Source organism: Pan paniscus, chromosome 12 (assembly GCF_029289425.2).
Source record: "Pan paniscus chromosome 12, NHGRI_mPanPan1-v2.0_pri, whole genome shotgun sequence".
In the NCBI taxonomy this organism is placed as follows: domain Eukaryota; kingdom Metazoa; phylum Chordata; class Mammalia; order Primates; family Hominidae; genus Pan; species Pan paniscus.
The window spans coordinates 97,478,912-97,494,789 of NC_073261.2; the positions used below are offsets into that span (position 1 = coordinate 97,478,912).

At 52.6% G+C, this 15,878-nt stretch overlaps 1 protein-coding gene across 3 annotated transcripts in view; it reads right to left on the reverse strand.

The window, feature by feature from the left end:
- TOGARAM2 (TOG array regulator of axonemal microtubules 2) overlaps positions 1 to 15,878 on the reverse strand; it is a 96,276-nt gene that overhangs the window by 25,323 nt on the left and 55,075 nt on the right. For all 3 annotated transcript variants that reach the window (XM_055108101.2, XM_003827141.6, XM_055108102.2), the window contains 7 exons: positions 13,014 to 13,180; positions 10,277 to 10,427; positions 9,625 to 9,789; positions 5,250 to 5,400; positions 4,365 to 4,470; positions 3,182 to 3,417; positions 556 to 714 (listed from right to left, as the gene is read on the reverse strand). In XM_055108101.2, the coding sequence (XP_054964076.1) occupies positions 556 to 714; positions 3,182 to 3,417; positions 4,365 to 4,470; positions 5,250 to 5,400; positions 9,625 to 9,789; positions 10,277 to 10,427; positions 13,014 to 13,180 (1,135 nt within the window). The remainder of the gene's footprint in view (positions 1 to 555; positions 715 to 3,181; positions 3,418 to 4,364; positions 4,471 to 5,249; positions 5,401 to 9,624; positions 9,790 to 10,276; positions 10,428 to 13,013; positions 13,181 to 15,878) is intronic.

Below are 15,878 nucleotides of genomic sequence, written 5' to 3' on the forward strand. Positions count from 1 at the left end.
GTCTCAACTCCTGGCCTCAAGCAATCCTCCTGCCTTGGCCTCCCAAAGTGCTGCGATTACAGGTATGAACAACCACATCCGGCCTATTTTTTCTTTATATCCCTGATATGTATCTAAAATTACCATAATTATTTATTTATTATCTGTCTCCCTCGACTAGGAAGTAAGCTCCAAGACAATAGGGGCTTCATTTTTCTTATTCACTGCTGTGTCCTTAATAAGAAAAAGAGTGATCATTAAATATCTCCAGAAAAAAAGGCCTGAATGGTCTTACAGAGAATGGTGCTGGGGTGAGGTAGAAACAAGTGCAACACTCAATGGGTAAGAGGGGAAATGGAAGACCAGAAAGTGGAGGCAGGGAGTAAGGACCCCTCCCTGAATGGGCTTGGCTTGATGGAAGGGATGGGACAAGAGCTGAAAGGAAAAGACATAGCTTCCGCCTACCTGCCTGTCCCTCTGCAGGATCCCAGGGAAGCTGAAGCTGTGTGCCCCAGGCCCCTCAGGGCTGGCTGGTTGGTTGCCTTCTCTGCCCCCAGGCCCCTGGCCCTGCCCTACCTGGTGTCCTGGTTGGAGTCCTGCGCCAGCCTCACCAGGTTGTGCACCAACATGTCTGTGCTGTCTCTGGTGCCCGAGAGAAGCTTCTCAGCGCCGATCTGCTCCAGCACAGCTGAGAGGTGCTCAGCCGCATATTTCCGGATCAAGGGGTTCCGGTGGCTGAAAGGAAATCATGGCCCAGGGGTCAGTCTCAGGATAGTGGTGTGGGAGTCCCCAGGCTGGCAAACATGGATCTACCATTGCAGACCCATGCTTCATGCCAGCCAGGGGCTCCAAAAATACCTGTCCCCATGTGAGCTGAGGGGAATCTTTGAGGAAAGAGCACTCACTTTCTACTAACAGGGTGACAGCAACAACGGGAGAGGGAAGGAAAGTGACATGAAGCTACACGAGGTTCCCCAATACACCGTATGCATACCGTCCTTGGGAGCTTCCTGTACACACATCCTTCCTTTTGTCTAAATACTCTTCTCCCTCTTCCCTCCACCTAGAAAAGTCCTACCTAACCAGTGTCTCTTCTTCCTTCTTTCCCCAGCCCCACAGGCAGAATTAGACGTCCCACCCACTGCCCAAGGTAGCGCTGTCTTTGTCCCCGGGGAAGTACAGTTGCACCCTTAGGGCCCCCATCAGGCTGCCAGCTCCCTGTGGGCGGGGACCAGGTTATCTGTCTCCCTTGACTAGGAAGTAACTCCAAAACAACAGGGGCTTCATTTTTCTTTTTCACTGCTGTATCCATCATGACGAAAAGAGTGATCATTAAGTATCTCCAGAAAAAAAAGGCCTGAATGTACAGAGAACAGTACTGGGGTGAGGCAGAAACAAGAGCAACACTCGATGGGCAGAGGGGAAATGGAAGGCAAGAAAGTGGAGGCAGGGAGTAAGGACTCCTTGCTGAACGGGCTTGGCTTGACAGAAGGGATGGGACTAGAGCTGAAGGACATAGCTTTTATCCACCTGCCTGTCCCTCTGCAGAATCCCAGGGAAGCTGAGCTGCGTGTTCCAGGCCCCTCAGGGCTGGCTGGTTGCCTTCTCCGCCCCAGGCCCCTGGTGCTTCCCTACCTAGTGTCCTGGCTGGAGTCCTGATTCCCTCTCTGTGGCAACCCCACTGTCCTGCTGTGCCTGACACATCCCTGGTGCTTAGCAGGAGCTTAATGCATGTTTGCTGAACTGAACTGAGACAGGAGGGAGAAGAGGGATTCATGGGTGAGTTGGTGACCATAACAAGTGGGACCTGAGCTCTGTAAGAGAAACCTGTCAGAATGGCACCTCTTTCAAAGGGCCTCTGTGTCCACACCCCATCAGAAAGCACTGACCCTTTTGTCCCCTAGAGTCTCACCCCAGTGGAACACAGTGGGGGACATCAGAACTCTCCCTACTCAGCATGGTCCATGGACCAGCAGCACTGACATCTGAACCAGAATCTGCATTTCAGCAAGATCCCAGCGGACTCAGATGCACAAGCCGTGACCCTGGTTCTTGTTGACAGTGATCAATTGCCTGTCCCTCCATGCCAGCACCTTTTATCCATTATCTCACATCTACCTCATTAGCTACTATTATCATCATTCTGCAGGTGAGGAAGCTGAGCCAAAGGGAGGCATCCAGAAAAAAAAAAATTCATTTCTCCTAAGTTAATTATAGACACAGTAAGCACTCAGTGAATGTCAGGAACGGGCAGGCACCATTCTAAGTGCGCTTTCATGAGTCAATTCAATTACCTCTCATAACAACCTCATGAGGCAGACACCATTATTATCCCCATTTTACAGATGAGTCAACTGAGACACAGAGAAGTGAAGTGACAATCAGGATGTGAACCCAGGCGATGTGGCTGGGCAGGATCTCACCCTTTGCAGTATGCTATGGTGCAATTACTAAAGGTCTCCCAGCTGGTCCAACAGGCCCCTGGGGCTACTGAGAAACCTCACGCATCAGTGTAATGATCCACTTATGGGGTGGAGAGGCCTTTTGCTGTGTGGGAGAAGCAGCTTGGGAAATGCTTTTGGTTTTGCTTTTAGTGTGGGTTTTTAATGACAGGGAAAACGAATCTGCAGAAAGGCTCCAACAGGAGTCCAATACCTTCCCCTCCCCAAGAGCAGGTCCAGTGGGCAAGCTGGAGAATGAAATTTTGCGACTTTCTCTTCTCACTGGCCCACATTTCATCAGAAAGCAACACTGCTCCTGGGGGTGGCAGGAGCTCCAGGGCCCACGCTCAGGCTGCCTCTGCAGCCCTGTCTCCCGGGGCGCTCCCACAGCCACGGTGTGCTCCCCAGCCTTGGAGTGCAACAGCCCCCTCCTCTTCCAGCCAGAGGTCCCTGCATTACCCCGGCCTGGCCGATGAAAGGTTGGGAGAGAAGCCTGATGCCCGGCACAGGGAAGCAGGGGTCTTCCTCCCCCAGCTAAGTGGGAAGCACCTGCTGTGAAGTCTGAGATGGGCCCCTTCTTCACTCAGAACCTCTGACCCATCATCCTGGCCTCTAGCATCTCGAGGGACCCCCTGCAGCCTCACTTGCCTGCTTCCCTCCCTCCCTGCACCCTTCCCTCCTTCTTTCACATCCCAGGGCCTCTCCCCTTGCCTTACCCTCCCTGACTTCCCCCACCCCTCAGACAACAGGCAGCCACATACTAGACACCCGCCGAGGTGAGGACCACCAGGGAGCGGGCAAGGGTCACATTCTCCACCATAGCCCTCAGAGACTGGCCGGCTGCTCTCTGGATGAACTCGTTGGTGTCCGCCATCTTCTGCAGCAAGCAGCGGGCGATCTCCTCGGCCTCCTGGTCCATATTCTTCTTCAAGGCCTGGAAGAGGTCTCCCAAGGTGCTGATGGCCAGGTGAGACACCTTGGACCGCAGGTTGGTGACCTTGGAGAGAGGAGAGAGGCCCTCCAGGGTGCTGGACCCTGCCAAGGGCTCTGGGACGCATGGAAAATGGGCCCTGCACCACCCTCTTCCTCCACTCCCACCCTTCCCCTGACCTAGGCCTTGCCACGCTGGAAACAAAAACCCTGCAGCCACTCTTAGCAAAACTGTCCCATTTTGTTATCATCTCAATTATTAATCCCATCATTATCATGACCATAGGAAATGTGTACACTCTGTCTTCAAAGCACTTTTACAAAGAATGTCTGATTTGATCTTTGCAACTACCAAGTGAGAAATAGGTACCATGAGAAGCACGGTAGTGCTGACTGAGGCTCTAATTAACCTGGGAGAATGTAACTGTATTTTTTCTGGATGCCTCACTTGGCAGAGGAAACAGAGACCCCAGGCCACATGCAGGAAGGCAGATGCTCCCCACACAGACCAGGCCCCTGTGTTAACAAAACAGCGTCCTCCGTATTCATCCCCACCCCACCCCCACTGGAGCAGCCCACTCCCAAGGGCAGGGCACAGCCTCCACATGAGACCAAATGCAGCCTCCTGCCTCTCTGGACCCAGCTAGACCAAGCCACAGAGCCATGAAAGAAACGCTTCGGGAAATACTACCACTGCCCTGGAGTTGGGGATCTGGCCCTGGATGCTCCATCCCTCCTTAGGCATTTTGAGTACAGAGGACCATGCAGGCCGACACATGGGCATGTGGGATTCTAATTGTTTCCATTCTCAAAGATTACAAATAAGGAAACCCTAGGCCTCAGTTTTCCAATCTGAGAAATGGGTGGCTACCTCCTACCTCAGTGGCTGAAGGCTGAGAAATAAGCAGGGATCCCCATGTCCCTGGAGCCACGGCCCCTCCACAGCTGCTAGCGGACTGCATCCAGCAGCTGCAGTGGGGCCAAATGCACAGCACACAGGCTGGGGGGCCTCACCTCCCCAGTCACCGCCAAGCACACGTCGTGCAGCCTCCCGGTGAGGACCTCCGAGTGACAGGCTGCCAAGCGCTGGATGCTCACCAGACCCTTCTCCTTCATCTGCCTGAGAAGCAAGGCCAGGCCCTGTTGCAGGCGGGTGGAGAGGGAGGAGCCCCACCCCTCTGCAGACTAGGGGCCCCACATCACACACCATCACGGTCCACCATCACCCGCAGCAGGGTGCCATTCCATGGCCTCAGAGCAGGGTTTCCCAGGGTAACACCCTGGCCTGGAATCCTAACCACTCAGTAAAAGCCAGTCTTATGTGGCCTCTGGCCGGCCCTCAGCTCTGACAGTGCTGTATGGAAGCCCACCCCCCTCCAGGACCTGTCTGGGTCCTTGACACAAAGCCAACACCTTCAATAAAAGGCACTTGAACAGGGAGGACTGAAGGCAGGGAGGGCTTCTCACAAATGTTCTGGAGGCCGAGGCATTGCTTTGCTCATGACCATGGTCCTGCATCCCCACAGTGGGAGGAGCGCTCGGAGCAGATTCAATTTCATTCAGAGAAATAAAGGGCTGCGGCCTTCCTGGGCCCCATGGTGTGGAATCAAATGCATCCTTGCCATGCCTGGCTTTGGTACACCACAGAGCCATGCATAGGCTGCTTGGAGGGTCCCAGGGCACACACATAAAGCCAGGAACACCACACACTCATGCACACACGCACGTAAACACACATATCTATATGCATGCACACAGTCCTCCCTCCAAACTGGCTTTTATGCTCCATGGTGCTGGAACCCCAGAGTGGGAGAGGAGGGAAGTTGAGGGGCAGAAGCTATTCTGCAACAGCCCCTGCTTCCGGCCAGAACACAGCACGTGGGGGAAGCATCTCCTCACCAGTCACTGCTGTTGAGGCACTGGAGTGCATCCCTCAGCCCCAGCTCCGGGTTCGAGAAAGGTCTCAACTCCTTACAGGCTCTAAGATCCATCTCCTCCTCTTCTTCCCATTCAGGAGACCCCAATGTGAGCACCGCAGGTAATGAGTTAGCTGCATTCACAAGAAAGAAACAGCAGGCTTCACGCAGCAGGACAGGCAAGAGCCCGAGTGGCCGCTCCTGCCACCGCTCACCATGGGAGGCCGTGCCACCACCCTGAGCCCACCTAACAGGGAGGGTGTACAAGGGGAAGTGCCTGGTGAGGCTAAGAACCCAGCGCCTGGGCCTCCCTCCCCAGGAGCCATGAAGACCTCCTAACTCTACCTTTGGTTGACTTTTCCCCTTCCTGCCCTTGCCAATGCGATTCTTATAAACAGATTTGTGATAAGCCACATGATGTCATGGGACAAAACCCCCCAGTCAGGGGGACACCTCCAAACCTGCCTCATCTGTGGTGGGGTGGGGCCCCCTGAGCCATCAGTGAATGATCTCCCTACTCACTTTGGTGGCGGTCTAACCTCATTCCCAACCAGAGGCCCGTATGGTCAGCGCCTCTTCCTTCCCTCCTGCTATCCAGCCTTTTGTGAGGTTGCCCACAAGCAGGGAAGGGTCCAAGAGCAGATGGCTAGAGGAAGACAATGTAGCTAACTGGCACCCACACAGTCCAGATGCAGCCACACACACAGGGACCCACAACAAACAGGTTGTCGTGTTTTCTAGGCTCTCCTTCCCAGGAGACAGACGCTGAAATCATAAACTCCTAGGACAGGAAGGAGTCTTACAGGGCCTCTGTCTAGCCAAATGCCCTGATCACACAGTTGAGGTCCCAGAGGCCCAGAGAGGGTGGGGGACCCTCCACAGCCCCTCGGCTCCTCTGTCAGCACAGCCAGGACAAGAAGTTCCCCCTCCCAGTCCAGAGCTCTCACTACCACATCTTCCTTCCTGGCGAGTTTTCTCCCGAGCTTCACCTCCACCAGGATGATTTTCACCACAGTACATCTGGAGGTCCTAGGCAAGTCTGAGTGGATAGGAAGCCCTTTACTGAAAGTGGAGGCACAGCCGGGCACAGTGGCTCACATCTGTAATCCCAGCACTTTGGGAGGCCAAGGCAGGCAGATCACCTGAGGTCAGGAGTTCAAGACCAGCCTGCCCAACATGGTGAAACCCTGTCTTTACTAAAAATACAAAAATTAGCTGGGCATAGTGGTACATGTCTGTAATCCCAGATACTCAGGAGGCTGAGGCAGGAGAATTGCTTGAACTCGGGAAGCGTAGGTTGCAGTGAGCCGAGATCATCTCACTGCACTCCAGCCTGGGCGACAGAGTGAGACTCAGTCTTGGGGATTAAAAAAACAAACAAACAAAAAGAGCGGAGACACAAAGCCCTCACTCTTGGACTCTTTTTCAGCACTGCCCTTGGCAGGTGGAACAGTCTCTTAATCAGTTATTTCAGTCACTCTCTGAAAGGCAGGAGGTAACATCCAACCTCCCCGTCCTTCCCTGGGCAGCACGGACGTGAATGACATGCTGTCTGCAACGCTCTCAAAAAGAGGCTCAGTCTTCTGGAGTGAGCAATACAGCCGCCTGCCCTGCTGCCCCCCTTCCTCGCCTTCACCGCACCCCACAGGGGCATTTAGCATCCACTGGATTTAAAAACAAACCCACAAAAGGCACTGGCAGGGGGATTCCAGCCTCCAGTGTCTTGAGGGCTTGTGTGGCCTCCCCCTTTGCCCTACCTCTGACAGCCTTCCAGTCATGTTCGTATTTGTGCCTTCTGGTTCAGTCATTTCTATTTTTCACACACACAACAGAAGAAGTTGAACAGATCCTGAGCTGAGCTCACCTAAACTAACCCAGTCTCCCAAGAAAGGCCAGCTCCTTGTTGGAAACAGTGAGTTCCTCTTCAAAGGTCCTGCTTGTCCTCTATTTTCAAAGCTTAACTTCCTTGCCTCCTTGCCCCTAGTTACAATAAACAACTTTCCAGCCACTCCCAATCTGTAACCCACATCCATTCCCAATCTGTAACCCACATCAGTTCCCAATCTGTAACCCACATCAGTTCCCAATCTGTAACAACCCACATCTGTTCCTTATTTGAGGCCCTTAGTTCCAAAACTGCTCTTCCCACCGCTAGAGCCCCCACCCCTGCTCCATTTGAAGTAGCCAGTCGGGATCAGCTTAGATTGTGCTGTCCGACCCCAGCCAATGGGGACCGGACACAGTAGCAGGGACTGACTGCGTTAGGGATAAAAACCCCTTCCCTCCTTTGTTGGGTGTGCTCTCGCAGTGACCAGAAGAATGAGCAGCAGCCTTCTGCGGAAGTAAATTTGCCTCGCTGAGAAATCCTTTATTCGAGTGCTCGTTTTCTTTGTGACTCCTAGCTCTTATTTCCAACACCCTCACAGGACATATTAGGAGAATCAGGAGGACAAGCAGGTTTACAATCCTGAAATACTATCATTTCCAGCCAGACTAAAAACCCAAACTATACAGCAAGTTAAGGGATTATTTGTTCACTGTGAGGAGAGAGGAAGAAGAGGAGGATTCAAATACAGCTTCCAGGATGGTTGTAAGAGGAGAATGTTGGCTTTTTTTCCTAACTCCAACAACATAACCTACTTGATTTTATTTCTACCTACCCGCTCACCTGCCAAACATAAACAGTTCAAATAAAGAGGGACAACAGACTATCCTGGGTCAAGCATCACTAGCCAAAGTCTCAGTCTAGTGATCTTTAGATGGTGGTACTATGGGGCACCATGACCTTGAGTGGCTTTTACATCACTAGGTCTCAGTTCTGCTGCTATAAAATGAGTGGGTTGGCCAGGCATGGTGGCTCACACCTGTAATCCCAGCAATTTGGGAGGCTGAGGTGGGCGAATCACTTGAGGTCGAGAGTTCAAGACCAGCCTGGCCAATATGGTGAAACCCCATCTCTGCTAAAATACAAAAATTAATCAGGCCATGGTGGCATGCACCCAGCTACTCAGGAGGCTGAGGCAAGATCACTTGAACCCAGGAGGCAGAGGCTGCAGTGAGCAGAGATCACACCACTGCACTCCAGCCTGGGCGACAGAGTGAGACTCTGTCTTAAAAAAAAAAAAAAAAAAAAAGAGTCAGTTGGGTTATATACATCAATAGTTCTCAGTATCAATCATATCATTCAATTACCACTTTCATGATTTTTGCCATATCTCTCAATAGCCTGTCCTTTCATTTACATTGTACTTTTCTTCAAATCACAAAAGAATTTCAAATCCTAAAGAATTTAACTTTAAAGGGAACTTTCTGTCACTACCATAAACTAACATTGTTTGTCATAGAATATGATAAATATTTACAATGAAAGTAAAACAATGTTAAAACTCTAGCTAAAAAATTTGTAGGCAGCTTCTGTCTTTGAGCCTGAAAGAGGATCTCCTTGTTTAAAGAGAGAGGTGCCACCATGCTTGCAAGTTTCCTGAGGCCTCCCCAGCAGCAGAAGCAACTATGGTTCCTGTACAGCCTGTGGAACTATGAACCAATTCAACCTCTTTTCTTTATAAAAAATAATAAAAATAAAAAGAGAGGTGCTAAAGACTAGCACCAAATTCAGACTTTCTACTAGAGACAATTGAAAGGATAGAAAGAGGATTGAAAAGGGAGATGAGCTGGCATTATTTACAGCATGGAAATTATGCTCTAGTCCATGATCATTTGCCATCACATCCCACACTTACAGAAACTCTGAATCAAGCTGACTGTTTTTAAGTTTTTTTCAGTAGCAAAATCTTTCCAAATGAAATCTCACATGAATGCCCAGTATACAAAAAAAAATGAGGCAACATAGAAGCTCCTCTGGTAGAATGGGGACAGAGCGTCCCCATGTCCCAGGCACGATTCCTGAGGTGCCCTGGTAGAAGCTCTGGACCCTCTGATTCCCGTCTGTAGCCAGTGCTGTCCAGCCCTGACATTTTATGAAGCAACAGGAAAGAAACCGAGGTCTTCCCCAATCCTCTCATCCTCTTTCTGCTGTTCACAGCTGCTTCCTTGGGTGCTATTGTCTAGTGTCTTTGGCCCTCGTGCACTGGTCACTCCTCCAGGACATGTCACACAGGCTGAGGACATCACAACTCCAGTTGTGACATCCTGGGTCCCAAGCCCAGCCTGTAGACAATGATGAGACCCTGACACTGTTTCTCTCTCTGGCAAGGCAACCACCACCCCAGGCTGCCTCCTGGTCTAACATGGACAAGGGGCGGAAGCAAAGCCACCGAGGTCACCTTTGCCATGCCTCAGGGCATCCTGAGGCAGCATGGGCAGAGGGACACAAGTGCCTGCCAGTCGGGCCTGCCCACCTGAGGCGTGGCGGGCAAAGCGGGGCTCCTGCCGGCTGACGGGGATGCTGGGCAGGGAGGCCCGGCTGGCCCACTTCCTCAGGATGACGCCGACGTCGTTTCTGCGTGGGCCGCTCAGCCTAGTGGGCACAGACAGGGTCCTGCTGCCCCGGAGGGGAAGGAGGCCTGTGGACACAGAGAAAGTCCTAGGACTAGGCAGGTCTGTTTTCCCCCGGCCTCAATGTCCTCCTTTGAAAATGGGCCCATGGCTGGCCAAAGTAGCTCATGCCAGTACCCCCAACATGTTGGGAGTCCGAGGTAGGAGGATGGCTTGAGGCCAGGAGTTCAAGACCAGCCTGGGCAACATAGGGAGACGCCCATCTCTACAGAAAATTTAAAAGAAATTAGCCAGGCATGGTAGCACACGTCTGTATTTCCCACTACTTGGGAGGCTGAGGTGGGAGGATCCCTTGAGCGCAAGAGTTTGAGGCTGTGGTGAGCTGTGATTGTGTCACTGCCCTTTAGCCTGGGCCACAGAGCGAGGCTCCATCTCTAAATAAATACATAAATAATAATAAAAATTTTTAAAAAGAAAATGGGCCCATTAGCAGGCTATGAGAGAGTGGACTCAGCTCCCCAGGCCTGAGCAAATCCCACACCAGGCACCCAGTACCTTCCTTCATGAAGGCTCTCTGGGAGCCCAGGCCCTGGGGAGTGAGCTCCTGCCCTGTCTTGGGCTCCTCCAGCCTCCGAAGCAGCTCCATCTCCTTCATCTGCTTCAGCCGCATCTTCTCCTGGGCAGACTTGGAGATGGTGACTTGGATCTGGCACAAGGTCAAGGCAAACTCTATTAACCTCCATTCATTCAATCATCAACATTCAATCATCAAAAATGTTTCTCCTGTGTGCCAATTGCTGTCCTGGAAGTGAACAAAAAAGACAAACTCCTTGCACCTTAAGAGCTTTGAAGTGTGGGGGAGAGACAACAAACAGACCAAATGCTGATATCAGGCAGTATGTGCTGAAAGAAAAGTAAGGAGACAGAGATGATAGTGGCTTTTAGCCTAGAAGGTCCCCTAGGGACTCCCCGAGGAGGTGAAGCTTAAGTGGAGACAGAAATGAAGGAGACCAGCCCCACAGATTTCTAGGAGAGAAGTGTTTGAAGCAGAGGGAGTGAGTGCAAAAGCTCTGAGGCCGGGTGTGCTTGGCTGGTTGGGGACAGTCAGGGGGTGGACACTGGCTGAGCTCTCTGAGTCAGAGAAGTGATAGGACACAAGATCAGGCAGGGGGCAGGATCCACATCACGCGGGCCAAGGAAAGGACTGGGCTTCTCCCCTGAAGGACACAGGAAGCCGTTTAAGGTTTTGAGCAGAGGAGTGACATGATCTGACTTCCACTGGTGGGGGCTGTCTCTAAGTGTTGTTTTTTTATAATTTTTTATTTTGAAATAGTTTAAGACGCAAGAACAACTCGTAAGTTGTCAAAATAGAACCAAGACTTCCTGTGTTCCCTTCACCCTTCCCCAGTGATAATATCTTCCACATCCACAGAACGTTCTAACTTCCATTTCTCTAAGGCTCATGCCAGCTGCTGCACGGGAAGGGTCTGGAGCTAGCCTCACACTGGAAGCAGGAAGAGTGTTTAGGAAGCAGCTGAACATCCAATCAAGAGGTGGTGGGGCTTGCACGGCGATGGGGATGGTGGGGTGGGCAGATTCTGGACATGCTTCTAAGGTGCAGCTCACTCTCTTCGCTGATATATGAGGTTCAGGGCGAGAGAGGAAGAGAGGAGCCAAGGACGCCCGAGGTGGTTGACCTGAGCCACTGGAAGGCTGGAGTTGAGTGGGCCCCTGGGGAGAGAGGAGGTTTTCTGAGGTGAGCATTCAAGGGTTGAGTTTTAGACACAGTCAGTTGGAAGTATAATTAGGCACTTAAGCAGAGATATTGAGCAGCAGCTAAATATGTTAGTCTGGAGGTCAAGGGAAGGTCTAGGCTGGCGAGGGAGGTGTGGGAGTCCTCAGCATAGAGATGGTACTTAATGTCTGGACTGGATGAGGACCTAGCGGGTCAGTATAAATAGACGAGAGGCCAGAGGGCTGAGTGCTGGGGGAGTTCCAGCATCCAGAGGCCGGCGAGATGAGGGGGAGGCAGCCAAGAAGGGCTGGGAAGGAGCTGCCTTTCACGTAGGCAGGACCAAAAAAGAGCCACCCCTCACCCCTATCCCTGGCTGGAGAATTCAAGGATGAGACACAAGTCGTGTCAAAAGCTGCGATGGGGTCAAAGTAGACGAGGACTAACCGTGGCTGCATTTGGGAAGATGAAGGTCATTGGCAACTCCAATGTGGGCAGTTTCAGTGGGGAGTGTGGACTAATGCCTGTCAGGAGTGGACAAAGGAGAGAAGAGAGACGCAGCAATCATTTTCTCTTGGTTTTGTTCCGCTTTCTTAAAATGAAAGAGGTAACAGAGAGCTAACATGCTGATAGCAATGATCCTGTTTCAAGGAGAATATTGATGCCAGAGAGGGAACAAGTGTTGGAACTGAAGGATTAGCTGGATTGAGCAGAACAGCAGGAGAAGGTGGTGAGCCAATGGGATGCTTGAAATTGAGACCATGGTTGGGGGACACACTTTAGAATGCCAAGGCCTACGATGTGGCCACAGGAGGGAGCGCAGAAGTGGGGTGGAGGATAAGCTCGTTTCGCTGCACTGAATCACTGTTTGTGTTTCATGTTCTGTGGTCCTCTCTACAGTGGGAGGGTTGTGGTGCTGATTTAACAGTCACCCAGTCTCTAACAGAGAATATGCACCCAGGAGGCCTTCAAGATATGCTTTTTGACCTGGAATGTTCTGTTTCAAAGAATGAGCACAGGCTCCTCACTACAGTGACTCCCCAAGCTTCACTAAATTCGTTCCAACCAGGAAAGAGACCACCTTCCAAGGTCACCTGAGAAGTGTGAGGTATTCGCCAGTCCCTGGAGCACAACCCGTGGCTGATCAGCCCTGAGTCAGCTGCCTCTCATTTGCTATCTTGGGTGTTAGTTCAAACCACGCAGCCCAGTTCACCTAAGGCTTCCTGCTCCCTCCCCACATCCGGCTTCCTCGTGAGCCCTGTGCAACCTCCCCGTCCTCCTTCCTTCCTCCCTCCTACCCCTTCAGCAACCCTCCGTTGTCTTCCCTGCACCTAGTTCCCCACCCCACTTCTGACCCCCATCCTTTCTCTTCCTTTCTTCAGCCCTCACCCCAACCCCGTCTGCAGGTTCTGGCCTTTAGTACTCGGGTGGCTGCCTCGGGCTCTCCTTGCTCTGCTCTGTGGCTGGTCCCACGCTTGAATACTTCAGACACTTGCTTGCCTTCCTGCAGCCTGCGGTCCACTCCAGCCCCACTTCCTCCTCCTCCCGCTCCCCAGGTACCTTGGTGCCGATCTCCTTCTGGTCCTCTTCTTTCAGCGGAGGGCAGGCTTCTTTGGCACAGTCAAAGGAGAAGGCTGTCAGCATGGGAGCAGACTGAGAAAAAGGCAGGGCAGGCTTCTTGGCAGCGGCAGGCCTGTTTCTGATGGGTGAGGCCAAAGGTTTTGGCTCTGAGGGGTTGAGAACAGGGGTGGAGCTGAAGACACCCAGGTCACTCCTGAGCTCACTGACCCTGTGGCTGGCTCAACTCTACTGCTAAGCCCCACACCCTCAATTCTTCCTCAATGGAGCAAGACCTGAGTTAGGTTTACTGTACAGGGCAGCACTGGCAGGCATGAGGCAGACTACCTGTGGACCAGCATCACCCTCCATTCATTCATTCACTGCACGCTTTATTCCAAAATAGGTGTGGGAGTGGGGAGGCTAGGCGGGAAACAGGGCCAGATGTGTTATCCAGGAGATGTAAGACATTTCCTGAGAATATAAGTAAGTGTATCTGTCCTGGGAGGTATGTACGGCAGGAAAAGAAAAAGCAAAATGGGCCCACCAATCCTTTCATATGACCATGGGCTTGCCTGAAAGCATGACGCAGCAGGAAAGGGCAGAGTTGCCAGGACCAGAGATCTAACACTAGTCCAGTCTCATTTCACAGACGGAAAAGCTGACAGCCAGTGTGATAGTTAATGTTAGGTGCCATCTGGATTGGATGCTTACATAGCTGGTCAAGTATTGTTTCTGGGTGTGTCTGTGAAGGCGTTGCCAGAGGAGATCAACCTTTGAGTCAGTGGACTGGGAGAGGAGGACCCATCCTCAGTGTGGGTGGGCACCATCCAATCAGCTGCTAGCTGCCATCGCAGCTAGAACTAAGCAGGTGGAAGAAGGTGGGATCACCTTGCTTGCCGGGTCTTCTGGCTGCCTGCTTTCTCCCCTGCTGGACGCTTCCTTCTACTCCTCCTGCCCTTGAACATCAGACTGCAGGTTCTTTGGCCTTTGGACTCTGAGACTTGCACCAGTGGCTTGCCAGGGGCTCTCAGACTTTTGGTCACAGACTGAAGGCTGCACTGTTGGCGTCCCTGGTTTGAGGCTTTCGAACTTGGACTGAGCCACTACCAGCCTCTCTCTTCCCCAGCCTGCAGATGGCCTCCTGTGGGACTTCACCTTGTAATCGTGTGAGCCAATTCTCCCTAATAAACTCCTTTATATACAGACATATATCCTACTAGTTCTGTCCCTCTGGAGAACCCTGACTAATACAGCCAGTAACCTTCGAATGCTCTTGGGATGGATAAAATACCCATTCACTTCTACTTGATGGCATCAAATCCACAGTATTGCTTTGTCATTCATATTTTCCCCATCAGCGGATTTTAAAGGTACATTTCTCATTATGAAGGCAGGGCTCAAACAGGTTCATTCATTTTCTGCCACCCACAGGGTTTGGAGCTCACTGTCCTTGGGTGAACCTGCAAGTCTGGGGTCTGCTGAGATGGGGCCACCAGCTGAGGCTGCCTGAGGCTGGAAAAGGCATCTTACCTCTGGGGCCCGTGCAGAGCTCCCAGGTCACCCAGGTCCTCTGCCCAGGCCATGTCTTCTGCAAAGGATTCCTCTGCTTGGTGCAGGGAGAAGGATCAAGGGCCAAGGGGGAAGAGGGGCTTTGAAGCCTCATCTGCCCGGAGGTAAGAGGCAGGGCAGAGGGCACATGTGGTAGGCACCACCTGGCCAGGGCAACGACTGCAGGAACGCCACAGATGTGAGGAAGCCCCCAGCTTCAGACAAGACCCTGTGAGCCCCTACCATGTGCTAGGCATGTTGCACACAGAGGGCAGTGTCAGCCCAGTTGCCAGCTGGAGGGCAGAGAGCCCTTTAAGGACTTAATTATTTTGTATGTCACTTCTTCACCTGCACCCCAAAGGGATGCCCTGGAAAGCCTTGTCTGAGCAGCCTGCCCCTGCCACAGGTCCCTGGTGACCTGGTTCTCAAGCAGCAAGCTGGAGAGCCAGGGGAGGAAGTGGTTACTGACTGGGGTCTCCTGGCCCAACCCCCACACCAGCGTCCTCCGGGTTAGCTCTTAAGGTCACTCAGGGTGCCGGCGCATTTCGCCACAGACTGCCTGAGCTCACCCTGCTGCAGCCTGGCCCGGGAGCAGGGGAGAAGCAGCTGCCGCAGAGGTTTCTGTGCCAGGTCCAGCTTTGTGTCTTGATCCCAGGGCCTCTTGGGCAACAGCCACCCCCCTTCGCCAACTGCCCCACCAACTGAGCTGATTAGCAGAGTGACCTGCCAGGAAGCTGGTCCTGGGGAGGCCGCCTCTCCTGCCGGGCAGTAGAGTGGCTGCCTCCAACTCCTCCCCACCGTGGCCTGGGTTCGGGGTGTTCTGCTCCCCAACCCTGCAGCAGAGGCTCAGCTTCCATCCACCCGTCCCACCTCCCCATAGAGTTCAATCCAGGAAGGATCCCTCCTCCCTCTTTAAAGGCCTCCTACCCTGCCCTGTCCCCTCTCCTCGCCTCAGTCCTGTGCTGGCCCTATATCCTGACAGCTAAAGCTCCTGGGGCCAGCTGGCTGAGGTTTGTGGGCTCTGGTTTACCCTCTCATTCTCTAGGTGAGGAATACTCTCTCTACTTGCTTAACACACCGCAAGGGGCAGCTGCTTGATGTGTCAAGACCCCAGCTTTGGAGCTGTGGAAACTTGACTGCAAGCCTGACGGGGCTCAGCGACCAGGGAGGACATTCTGCTCACAGAGCCTTCGTGTGCCAGCTCGTCTGTCACACACGGCCAGAATTGTCTCTCTTATCGAGGCCGTGGCAAGCTGCACAAGCTGGTGTATGTCATCACACCTGACCTACCAGAGCAGGTGTCAATAAATGTCACTT